Consider the following 13,785-nt stretch of genomic DNA (forward strand, 5'->3'; position numbering starts at 1 on the left):
ACAGAAAAACAACAAAAGTGTTCTCCACTACTGTCAATGTCCCATCCTGCATAGCAATGGTGGAACAAAATGTTCTCATAGGCATTTCATTATTCAAAAAAATAAACTTACATTTGGCTAAATTGGAAATGTTTGGAATTTTCTCCAGGTGCATATGAAGATCAAATCAGAAGAAAAATCATTGTGTAATAAATCAAAACGCTTACTGGGTCATACTCAGATTTTCGATGCTTACGTAAATCATTTGGTCAAAAGCCAAAAGCAGAAAGCTCTTCAAGAGGCGGGAAGAAAATGCACCTGACATCACACCCAAAATCTGAGGTTTCAGTCTCTCCACCTATACTCAATGGAGACCTGGGAAGCGGTCAGGAAATCCCATTATAGAAGTCTAATTTCAGATGTTAATGTAATTTGGTAGGGAATTTTAATATTAGCAAAATTAGCTGATTTGAAGTTTGACATCAGCAGTCCTTAGGAGGGAAATACTGTACTAATTGATCTTAGTTAAATAATGATGTGAAACATTGGATTAGGCCTCTATCTAAAGACGCAGGGGTATATTTTAGGTACAAGTACATGTGTCTGCCTCTGTGATTGGCATAGCACTGTGTATGTTTAATAGTGCCACTTACCTATCTAAAGTCTTGCTGTTAACCAAGCAAGTTATGTAAGCATAAGACTGATGTATATTATACAATCCAAGTTATCAGCTGTGTTGTTTGTGTGTTTGTTTTCATATAAATATAAGCTACATTTTATGTGTTTTTATTTTTATGCTGAATTACTTTTTTAGATGTATTATGTATCCTGTTCCTTATCCCAGTGAAAGATTGTTAATCGGTTTTGCAAATTTAGGCAAAACTGCATGTTAACATACAAAAACACAAATAATCTATCCAGTCCTTCTGTTCATAAACAATCCAGATATCACCTTTTACACTCATGTCAATCAATATTAATCAGCAGATTAATATTGGTAAAAATTATTATAGAAGAGCTACTTAACCCCTTAAGGACACATGACATGTGTGACATGTCATGATTCCCTTTTATTCCAGAAGTTTGGTCCTTAAGGGGTTAAAAAAAAGTATTTACTAAGTTATGAGACTATATGTGTATTTTTAGTTCCTGGTGTCTAAATGACAGTTAGACACGTTCTAATGGCTTGAAAAGAGTAGAGGTATGCAATGCGTATCCCTCCATTACTTGTACAACTAAAACTACCAACATACTTTGCAAGCCTATTGCATCATGGTAACTCTAGTTCTACGATTGATGGAGGAGCTTTTCAACTACCCTTGTAACAGGCCGTTCTAACATGAAGATAGGTATAATACCCATTACTAACAATAACCTCTACATATACAGTAATGTCAAAGTGAATTACATCACTTACTTTTTCTTAAAGGGACAGCTTAGGCAGAATGAGGCACCATAACAACTTCATCTACGGCTAACTTCATCTAGGAGGTCCCAGGTGTACTCTTGCCTTCAGGGGTTAATCTCGCTGATTGGCTGAAAACAATCAACCAACATACTCAGCCAATCAGTGACTCCCCATTCACAAAACTAGCTTGGAAAGAAACATACATTTTCCAAGTCAGTATTATGAATTGCTAGTCACTGGTTGGCTGAGAGGGACAGCTGGCCGCTCTTAACCAATCAGCAGCACCCTTGGTGGCAGCACTCTGTGCTTCCTAAACTTTCAGAAGCCAGATGCCATCTGGGGCGAGTTGAGATCAGTGCTAGAGGCAACTTTGGTGTTAAACCAATCGAGAACGGTTTACCCCTAATGGTAAGAGTTTGCACAGGGTCCTCCTGGCACCATTACAACTTCCTTTAGATTAAGTTGTTTTGATGCCTGGAGTGCACCTTTAAACCTTTTGATACTATAGGTAGTGCTATCAGGCCCTGCCATTAACTGTGGAGGTTTGTGCCATGCAACTTTGTTCAAGCATTCCCGAATAAATAAATGGCCTGTAAAGCCTTATTTTTAAAGTAACTGGGAGTTATGGATACAGAACAATTCTGGAGAAAAGTAAAGTTGTAAAAGAAGAGGAATATTACATTAATTCCCATGGCAATTGCTCTACTTTTAAAACTTTATCAATATATCTTAGTGTTTCAGTTAAACTGTATGTGTCTGGGTGTAAGAAAGAGAGGTGTAGTATGATTAGACATTTATTGACATACATAAACAGTGGAAGGTGTTCATTATTAACCCATTATATCAATAAATGACATATACTATAGCATGTGAACATCTACATCTATCAGAGCATTCATACTGTTTACAAATCAACCAAAAATAAACAGTTTTGGGTACTGATTACAAAATCTCCAAATTATAACATGTATTTATTGCCTGTGTGCTGTATCTAAACAAAGGATAAAAGCTGTAAACACAAAGTAAACATGTTAGTAGGTATAATACAAGATCACAAAGGCTATATTTTGCACAAAAAAAAAGAAGACAGAGGCACAACATGTACGCACACTTTATAAAAAAATGTTTTATTAAAACTTGGATGTTTCTGATTTCACATTGCGCCAGTGCCAAGTAGGAGGGGTGTGGTAGTGCTAGAGGGCTCCTGATTTTTTTTTAAGATTCATGCTTACACACGTTCTTTCTTCCAGAGCCATACTTCTTGGAGAGTGCAGCGATCCCTTGCCAAGTATGTATCTCTGTTAATGTTGTACTATAGAGAATATGCATTTGAGTTTTTATCCTAGAGAAAAAAATTGTTACGAACACAAGACATGAGAAGACAAAGAGAAAAGACGAACAACAGAGATGAAATTAAATGACTGGAAGACAGAAATAAGAAAGGAGTCCTGACACTTCTACACCATTATTCAATGTGTGTGTTATATGGAGAAAATGATCAGTTACCTTCAGCCTCTATAGATGATAAGAGCAGTACAGCACAGAGTGCTGTCACTGCTGAGCAAAGCCGTATTTTCATTTTTCTGTCTTTATCGGATCACAACAACATGAATGGATCTGTAATCATAAAAGGAATAATGTTTAAGAGAGGGAATCAAAGGTTATTATATTATTTTTATCTCAGCTCCTACTGAGCTTGGAACGTGCTAGTGTCATGCAACCAGGCCACTTGTCTTGGAATCAGCACCAGATGACCACAAAGTTCCAGACAACTCTTGCCTGTAGCAACCTGTCCAGTATATAACTCTAAACTAGAGGCCTAGCTAAAGTGGTAATGTTATTTTTGAGTTGTTATTTTTTGTTCATTCAAATTTTATATTTCTGAAAAAAAAACTCACAGGCTGCATTGAAATTTCTGTAATGCTCCACAGCAATCATAAGTTGCACAACAAGATATTATGAGACTACTTTATCTTAAGTCCGAGACATTTATTTTCAAAATATGTTGTCTAGAACATTCCTGTACACTAGTGACTCAGCTTATGGCAGTTTCTTCTGCTAGGTGCTAAAGATATTGCTGAACCAGAAGTTGTAGTCCAGGAGGACAAAGAGTTTCAAATAAACATGTCTCCGATCGTCCTCTCTTTCTGGGTGCAAGAATGTTATCAGGCATTTTTGCACTCTTGTCTTCTTGTCATTCTTGTTTTTGGGGGTCGTTGGAAATACACCACTAGTCATGTAGAGAATTTTCACTACTTCGACTCATCAGAACTTCGATAGCAGAAAAACAATTCGGGAAACGAATCAGACAAACCAAAAGGGCATAGAAAATGTGCCAATCAGTATCCTTCAAAATATAAACATAATATAAATAGTATGCATATATTTTGCAATACACAGATAGGAGCATTTTCCCACCATTTGGATCATAGATCAAGTGAGAAAAAGTAACTAAAAGAGAGAAGGAACAGTACAAAATCTATATTTATATATTATATATTTATTAAAGGGACACTCTAGTCACCAGAGCAACTACAGCTTAATGTAGTTGTTCTGGTGAGTATACCCTGTCCCTGCAGGCACTTTGATGTAAACTCTGTCTTTTCAGAAAAAAAGGCAGTGCTTGCATTGCTGCCTAGGGATACCTCCATTGGAAATCACTCAGACGGTCACTAGAGGTGCTTCTTGGGTCAGTGCTTATTGTGCAGCACTGACATTCAATGTCTCCACGCTCTGCGTGAAGACCCTAAACTTTCCCAATAGAGTTGCATTCATTCAATGCATCATTATGAGGAAATACTAATTGGCCTCCTATGACGAGATCATCAGTATTGATGATCTCAGCCAATCCAATGCTTTTCTGTGGTACCCGGACCCATGCGGTGCTTGAATAAAGGTACATGTTTTACCTTTTTAAAAGGGGCAAGGGGGTGTTCCTGACTCTATAGTGTTCCTTTAATGTATAACCTATAAATATCGATTTATTTATTTTTTAAATTTATTGATTCTCCTTTTTTCCCATCTATTGCTCATTTTTAGTTGATTAGTGAATGAAATCAACTTTAGTGACTGTGCCATCAACCAGCTTTTTCCCCATTAATTATCTCTTTGTTTGGGGCCATTCACGTAATCATGTATCAAAATGAACATACATTATACTAATTTTGTTTGGTTCACGTTTGACTACATTTCGGCTCAGAATTTGGGAATTCGAACGATCAACTGATCAGCACAAATTAAAATGAATTGCAGTTTGCAACAAAAAGAATCTCCAAAAGTAGTACATAGTATATGCAATACTTAGACCAAAATGGCAACTTGGTTTATTTTGAGATATTCTCCAACTCAGCTATATTTTCCTGTGTATGCTATTCATTTGTCGATTTATTGCAGCTAATAGAGAATAGATAACACTTTAATTAAAGTGGTGTTATACATTATTTTCAAATGAACAACAGACGCAAGTTTCAACTATGAATAAACTCTACATTAATGGGTTTATGTTGACATTATGCACTGGCTAATGTAGATTATCCAGTAAATAAAGACTGTGGCAAAAGGTTATACAGGCTAAAGCAGCATCAGCCATTAGGAACCAGACCAGTTTCCCTCTCAATACTAATTTGCTTTCTTTGACATCAAAAAGTGGGCTGTCAAGAAAAATCCTACATGCAGTAGGATGGAAAAAAGGGCCATCCATGCAACAATACTGCTTAATGGAGAAATACAAAATATTGTATTTTTCAAGTATTTTTCTAGGGTCGTGTTAGGGAAGACTCTGACACATTAAGGGGTATGTGGTAAGGTATATTATTTTTAGTAGATTATTTGCATTTGTTTTTAGTGGGAATATATTATCAGGGGAAACAGACATGGCCCTAGCACTGGAGTTGGAGAGGTTATGGGCAATGTTATTTCTATAGGGCCTTGGTATCACATAGGCCTTTTATAGGCTGACAACCATACCAAACAGTGCATAGTTGAAAACATAGTGAGATAAGTTATTGTGAATTCCTTGGTCTGTACTTTAACCCCTTAAGGACCAAACTTTTGGAATAAAAGGGAATCATGACATGTCACACGTGTTATGTGTCCTTAAGGGGTTAAACACATCTTATAGGTTATGGTGCAGGTACAGGGGTAGCAGTGGCTAACTTTAGATGATAGCCACATGGAGGTTTTTCTCCAACACAACCACTCACCTGGCATTAAAAAAATCAGTTCAAAGTTAATTAGTGGATAACCACCAAAATTATTAGCGGTTCTGTATGTTTGTGCTGTTGGATTTAATAAATTAACATTTTAATTTGGCATATTTAACATAAACAGTTTTCATATCAGAAATGTGTTGTTTTATTAATTAGAATGGTTCCATGCACAATAACTATGTTTTTTTTTTTTTATATTTTAACGGCAACTCCATTTGTAACCTCACATTGTATAATTTCAGGGCTAACCAGCAAAGATCTAAATTTGATGATTTATGGGGTTATCCTCTAAACTCCAAGATTCCAAATTATTGAAAGAAAGTTGCTTGAACAACAATGCTGAAGATTAGTTCAATATGGTATCTTAAAGTTACTGCATACAGAATTGAAGGGAGGCCAACTCAAACCATGCAGTAAAAAAAAACAATGTAGACCAACTTTAACTGACCTGGACAGCCCTCTTAATGTTGACTGACTGTTAGGTAATGTTCCTTGATGCTAACAGGAATAGCCTGCTGACAGTATTGGGCTGCCAGCTGGCACACATTAAAAAAATAATAAATAAAATCAGCATGGGGTTCCCAGGAACTCCACTCAACCAGGAGGTAACCATGCAGCCCCCACCCCATTCTCGACACAGGGGTCCAAGAGGAAAATCACGTGGTCCCTTGAGAAGATACTTTATCGATCAATCAATCTAACATATCTAGTCTAAAATGACTACTGTACATGGAGGAATATTAATTTAGTTATCCATTACTTATATACTGGTATAGTATAGCATACTCAGGCACTTCAGGTTAGTTAAATATTTATTTCATTTTTTATTTTATTTTTTTAAAAGCTGGAGGCACATTATTTTATAATTACCCTGATATTCACATGGATAGTATTTCTCTTTTTCTGGTATTGGAAAGCCAAATAGGACTGCCGGGACATCCTAATTTGAAACAGTTATTTAATGTCTGCATGCCTATAAGGTTTCGGCAAGGAAAATGTTAGACATATAATCTTATTATTATTATTATTGAACCTTTGTCCAAGTAATATGTAAATATTGTATGGGTAACAATTGACAGATGACTTATTTTTGGTCAATATTGGGTTAAAAACAAAAGACTACATTTTTAACCAACAGTTGGTCAGACGCCAGAAATCCCGGTAGTGTAAGACTAATTCCAGCTTCCACAGCTTCCAAGATTCAAGTATTTTCCAGCTTAGTCTGAAAATAATTTACAACTGGAATTTGTAGATTTTTATTTTAACTTTAAATCGCTGAAGATAAAACAACTCTATGTCTGCCTCTAATAGATGGACTTGGTAGAAAGGGAAAAAGATTTTCAATAAAAGCTTAGAAAATACCATTATTACATCAATAATACAGAGCAGCTCTTGGTATATAAACCAGTGTGATGCTGACAATGTAAGAAACATGAATCATCAGTCTCCCTACCACCAACATGGTTGAGGAAGGAACCCTTTGGACCCAAAGGATAGCACAACCATGATGTAATGCCCACAAGGGAGTCTTTCAAGTCATCCAAGGATTATAAAACATCCTGATTGCTGCTACAGATGTAGCCAGAGCAGTAAAACAGCAATACAAATGTAGAGCTTGTAGGATTAAGGGTCACAGTTTAGAATCCCTCGATTAATCATCTAGCCAGACACAATAGGGGTATTTCAGGTAAAGATGGCAAAACCCATTAGCAAGATAGACAGGGGCAGAATCCCATGAGCTCAGATACATTGCACAAATAGTTTCTGGGGAACAATTACCCTATGCTGAACTAAAGCCTGTGATTATTCCTTATTTTAACCCTCTGAGTGCCAAGAGGCAAGCAACAGACGTTTTGGCCATTAAACCAATGGAATGCATCTTCCATATTGCTTCCTTTTTAGAATTTTACCACAGAATTGCTCTTCAGGCATCAAATCTATAATGAATTGAACACATTGGTCTAATAATTACTCCTTGAATGCATCAGGTAAATCAATTCATATTAATAGTTGGTTGAAATATTTCACAGCAAGGCAAAAAGAAGACGTACAAGTTCTAAATAATACAATAAATGATTTAAAAAAAAAAAAAAAAGTAATACAACTACAAAAGAATCAACCAAGACAGGGTGGGTTAGGGAGGGAGGCACATTTTACAACATCTTCATCTTGTTAGCCACAGTAAAGCAATACCATCCTATCAATAACAGCCCTGTTTCACTCAACAAAAGGAAACAAGTAGACAAGCAGGCGAAAGGCCATATAATAGGTTTAGTGTTGCAAATTAGTCACAGTAAATTAGCAGAGAGATTAGATCTGTACACAGTGATTCATAAAAAAAAAGTCTCATTTTCAAGCAGGAGGCTGACTTTGCTACACACAAACAGCATCAAGGACATTCGTTCTTTGTTACTTCTGGCTACGATAACATATTGCCATCTTCTACTTTAGATACAACAACTTAGTGTTCTTTAATATAAACTAGAAATGTACTGCGACAGGTATCATATAACACAAAGACTTTATTCTGTCTCACAGCGACACCTATAGGTTAGAAAAAGAATGAATCGTGCTTTAAGAAATGAAACAGATTCCTGTGATGGTATAAGCCTTTTGCCAAAAAACTTTTCCTTCAGTTTTCTACTTATTTTACACATTTTTAACCCCTTATTGACCAAACTTCTGGAATAAAAGGGAATCGTGACATGTCACACATGTCATGTGTCCTTAAGGGGTTAAAGGAGGTTCATTTAGAGACGTCTGGAGTGATTGTGTATGAGCTGACTAGTCCCAATACTAAATATACTAAACGGAAATGATATTATACTTGGATATGTTGCATTGAGATCTTTTTTTATTATTATTTTAATTGAAAGCAATGTAAAGCTTTGGAAAATGAACACATGGTGAGATCAGTGCATTCATTTGCAATCAGGTGCTGCAGTAATGTGTTTTAAAGCACAGCACTCCTGGCTGTGGATAATGGGTATGACTGCATGCACAAGGAATTCGAGACGGTCAGCTCTTTATTACAAACCGACGTGCGCTGATCCTGTAATAAATCATCAGAATTTTCCAAAGTTATCTTCCATATGATTTTTGGACTTTAACACCTTTGTTACCAGGAAAGGTGGGTAGGGGGCTAAAATTTCCAAACTGGACGCTAGGGCATTTTTTCTTATTTTGTCTTATTTAGTAAATATGTAGCCACATTTGGTGCACAAAGTGCCATTTGGTAAACTATCAAAATATTAACCCTTTGAATATCAGAGGTGTGCTCAAGGCATTGAGCAAGCCAGTTAAATACATCGCTGGCACTCAAAAGGTTAATCGTGCATTAAACAAATAGTCTCATACATGCTTTAAAGCTTTCGTGATTTAGTTACCAAAGCACATTTCTTTTAGGATTAGATTACCAAATGTATCTATGCTACACACCAAAAGCATCGTCTCATTTCCCCAGGATGTCCTAATTGAAAAACTGTACCAGGGTTCCAGATGTCCCAGTTTACATTTTTCTTTCAGAATACGTCATGCATGTCATGACGTAATACACAAGTCATGCGTTTCTGTCCCCAACTTACACAGACCTTTGTTCTTTTAATTGACATCGAACCAGCACATTTACTGGAAAGTCAAACTACAAACAGAACATTTAATCCACCCGAAAGCATTTGCAAACCAGCAGAGACATTTACGGAGAGCAATTTAACTATTAAATTACTAACATACAAAAAGCAAGAAGAGTGGAATAGGGCTGACTCTGGCAGTCGCGTTCACCATCTCCCGTTAAGCCCAGGCAGAGACTAACAGGGTAAGCGTGATGGGGAGTTGCGCTCTGCACCGGTCTGCGCCAAGTGTCCACAACTCCCATTATGCTCAGCCAAAGTTTGGTTGGTTGAGAGTGGTAGGAGTTGTAGTTTCTAAGCAAATCGATGCAGAGCTGCAAATATTAACTATCCTTATTGCATCCATGAGGTTTTTATTTTTGCGTTTATAGCATAGAAGAACAAAGGGCTAAACTTATACTTCATAAAAGTAAATCAACCACAACCTCTTAACACAATAAAAAAAAAAAAAGCACAAATCAAAAACAAACAAGCTGTATTCCAGCTAATAGTTTTAAAAACAAGAACAGTGTAGCTGAAAGAACAATAAACTGGACCAATACTAAAAGCAATGCTGTGTTCTTTTTGAGAATGCTCCTAGAACCCCACTTACTGATGTAACAAACTGAGAGTTAACCGATCTCTATATAAAGACTATGTATGGGAATAGCTGGAGCTCTGCATTTCAGGAACTAGTTTAGCAGTAGCAGCAGCTTAACCCTACTACACTATGACCCTCCTGATCCCAGAAGAAGACACAGCAGTGGGGTCCTGGCTGACCTGCTTTAGCCGCTGCTCTGCTGAGTGGTCTTCTGGTACCTCCTCGCGGTCCAGCTAAGGATACAGTCAGAGCGATGCTCAGGGTCTCCTCCTGCGTTCCAAGGATGCTCCGTGCTGATGGACTGTCTCCTTTCAAGTGGGAAGCGCCTCTCCCCAATCTGCTCCTTAAGAGAGGGCTGTTCCCAAATCTCGTAAGCTCTTACGAAATAGCTGGGGAAGGTGGACTGTTGCCACTGGGTGATGGATTCAATGCTTCTGTATGAGGGGGTGGGGGGGGTGGAAAAAAAGGGGGAGGGGGTATTCTTACTTTTTTGGAAAGTTCCACATACTTTTCAAAATTCCTTCTCCATGATTCCTGCTCAAGTACTAGTGCCAGGGGGTCCTCTGTGTCTTCTCAGAGCCAAAAAGAGCAGCCACACTTGGAAGGAAACTGGAAGTCCTCTTAGGTTTTCCCTGGCTCTTTCACAAAGGGAGTTCTCAGACCAGAAGAACAATGGAGATGGGAAGAGAGGGGGGGGGGGGGGGAGTTTTAATATCCAAATTCTGTTTGTTTCATAATACTCACACAATAACCTATGAGGTTTACAAATCCCCAGACCTTGTGGTGGGTGCATTGAAAAAATGCAGGTTTTCCATTAAGTAACTGTCTGCTTATTCCATGCATTTTGCTGTGCCTTGTAGGTTTATTTGGCAGGAGCTGAGAACATTTGTAGAACTAATAAAAGTAAATTGTTTGGAGATGCAATGATTCTCACAGCCTATTTCTTTCAATGAGTTCTATAAAAAAAAAAAAAATAGAAAAAAAAACTTTTCCACCGACCCTGAAAAACACATAACTCCCTGGTTTGCTGGCTGCGCTGGAAAAAAAAAATATATACTGGGGATGGAAGGAAACAGTGTAGCTATGATCGCAGTGGGGAACTGATAGAGGACAATCTGTTTACAGTGATAAGGCAGACATAGTTTCGGAAAACATGCAGTTCATATAGGTATATTGAATGATGGGCTTGTTTGTGTGTGTTACATATTGCCACCATCCACAAATGTACAGGTAGGTACTTAGAAAGCCACAGAGAAACAGTTTGGGATACGGCTGTGTAAATCTACAAAGGGACATAAAACAAAATATAGTGTGATACTGTGTAAAAACACAAAATAGTGTGCAACAATATATACACTAGATGTAGACAGATAAAAGCGTTCTTAGGGTGCCTCCCCCGATGTAGTGGGGGCCCATGAGATCCCTCTATTTTAATAGGGTTTAGCCTGGTGATGGGGTAAGGAGTCAAACATTCATCATCTTCTGAAAACAATCTAGCACCACCATCATCAAGGCAAAAGAAAAGTAAACTGGGTGAGGGTGATGGGAGTTGTGGAGTACACAATCTAGAATGGCAGAAGAACCCAGTACTTTTGTTATTTCTTCAAAGGAAGTGTCTGGAACAAGATCTACACACTCAAAAACATCCACGAAGAGTCCAAAATCACTTTAAAAGGAAGGTTTTGGAATTGGCAGACACATTTCTGATCATTTATCATTTCTCCAACAGCACACAAGTATCCAATCCCCATAAAATGATTACAAAGCAAGGGGAAACTGTTACCACAAAAAGTTGGTTTTTGTGGATAGTTTTGAAAGGAAATTACCTCACTGTCTCTTGATAAAACCAGGCTAATGCACATGCCACAGGAATGCATATCTCAAGTGGAGGTGGCCACACATAAACCCTTCTTTTGTATAAAGTTTATAAACTTGCACACCAAGTAGGTTTAACCATTTCATGAGTACACAGTGGAGATTCTAAAAACCATCTTAAAGGGCAAACGTCGGTTCTCTGCAAATTACATCACTTGATGAAATGGTGAACATCACCTATAATGTATATTAACCTTTGTTTCACATTCGGCTCCATTTTCTTTTATTTACTAAAGATATACAGATAAATCCCAATCCAGTTCAGTCATGGCACAGCCAGGGCACAGATTGTTTGCAGGAAGTGCAACAGAAGCACTCTTTTTCTACTCCCCCACTTGATATGTTCAATGACAGAAGGACAGAGTTTATAGTAGTGATTGACATAAAGTCAAGATGGAGGCACTCATTTAAGGCAAAGTGCATTAGGGTCCTGGCGGAGTGTGGTTCCATTACAACTTGGTAATAATTTCACAGCAGAAATAGGTGCTGGTTCCATAACATATAAAATAAGTGCGGATTCCACCAAGTGTGTGAGGTGTCAGTCCTTGATCATTATTTAGCCGTGGCAATGCAATTATATAATACAAAGTGGGTTCTAATCAGTTACCACCAGGATTAAATATCCAGTAATACACAGTGAGTTTCAAAATTTAGTAAAAAAAAAACTGCGAACTTAGAAAATTTGTTGTACAGTTTGGGGATTTTGACCTTACATTTGAAATGCACTTTGAATCCCCAGCAATTCTTATTTTAGTGACTAACTCTGTGAATGTTTTCATTATAGAAATTAGACTACATTGACCTAATCTGTACATTTTAACATTCCACATTTGTACAATTTTACCATATAGAGAGAGGATACCCCAAACATGTTCCATCAACATTCTTATCACAAATAGTGACAGCAACAGAACATCAACCCACAATTAAAATAAGAAGCAATCTCTCCATCGTTATTCGGCTATACTAAATGTGATAGGGATATCTTATCATGTCCACTCTAGTTGCAGAATTTACAATACTGGTTCAAACCTAATGGAATATTCTGACATTTTATAAAATATCAATAACAACACATTGCCCCAAGTTAGCCTGAATCATAGCATGACAACTCTGAAATGCATAGACTAAAGACACATGAAATGGTAATTTAGATCCAGACAAGCACTGAATAAGCCCATCAGCAACTGAATAATAATTTATCACATAATAAACAGACTAATACAGGTAATATAGTGCAGCACACATGTTAACATTCTCAGATCTTGTGCTAGCTGCCCTAACAAGCAAGAATCACACCCCTCTAGCTGCAGACACAACTTGCTTTTAAATAGCTCACCCCCGGGCATATTGCAAAGAAACAGAGTGATTAAATTTTACAGTGTCGTGAAAACAACTAAAAAATGGTGTTGTTTTGATCGTCATATTTATTTCATGTAGTAAAACAATTAAATAATAATAATAATTTAAACTTGAACATAACACTTGTTTGAAAGCTGTACGACAAGTGTCATTATTCTGTCACGTTTCAGCAGACCTTCACGTGACTGCAGACAAAGTGAGATAAAGAGGTGGAAGGTTAAAGAGGAACTGTCACTTTTTTTTCTATTTTTAGAGTTTTATTATCATTATTATTTATAAAGCGCCAACAAATCCCACAGAGCTGTACAATTGGTGGACTAACAAATAAGTACAGGTTACCAGACGAGTTGGACGCACAGGAGCAGAGGCTTACATACTCAAGGGAGCGGGGTTTAGTGACACAAAAGGTAAGTGTAGGGTAGAAAAGTAGGTTGCTAGAATAATATTCAATAGGGGTTAAGTGGGTTGTTTTTATTGTTTTTTTTTTTTTTTTTTTTGAATGACAGTTGCCAGAGTGGAATCTTGGTGTAGGAAGGGAAAGCTGTTAACAGTTGAATGTATATGCTTTCCTTAAAAAGTGAGTTTCCGTGATTTTTTGAAGGAATGGAGACTGGGTGAGAGTCTAACGGAGAAGGGAAGGGAGTTCCATAGGAACGGTGCGGCCCTAGAGAAGTCTTGGAGGTAAACATCAGAGGATAGACATAGGTTTATTGATCCAAGGGGAACATTACTGCCTTATGATTT

The 13,785-nt window shown here is 37.3% G+C and overlaps 1 protein-coding gene across 3 annotated transcripts in view; it reads right to left on the reverse strand.

The window, feature by feature from the left end:
- COL12A1 (collagen type XII alpha 1 chain) overlaps window positions 1–10,195 on the reverse strand; it is a 165,349-nt gene extending 155,154 nt beyond the window's left edge. The window contains exons 1-2 of one of the 3 annotated variants that reach the window (XM_063442995.1): window positions 9,984–10,194; window positions 2,894–3,004 (exon numbers count right to left, since the gene is read on the reverse strand). In XM_063442995.1, coding sequence (XP_063299065.1) covers window positions 2,894–2,966 — 73 coding nt within the window. In that variant the 5' untranslated portion in view covers window positions 2,967–3,004; window positions 9,984–10,194. Of the gene's footprint in view, window positions 1–2,893; window positions 3,005–9,983 lie in introns of all 3 variants that reach the window. The other 2 variants (XM_063442998.1, XM_063442997.1) reach the window with 2 other exon arrangements.
- Window positions 10,196–13,785: the final 3,590 nt, after the last annotated feature.

Source organism: Pelobates fuscus, chromosome 2 (genome assembly GCF_036172605.1).
Source record: "Pelobates fuscus isolate aPelFus1 chromosome 2, aPelFus1.pri, whole genome shotgun sequence".
Taxonomy (NCBI): Eukaryota; Metazoa; Chordata; class Amphibia; order Anura; family Pelobatidae; genus Pelobates; species Pelobates fuscus.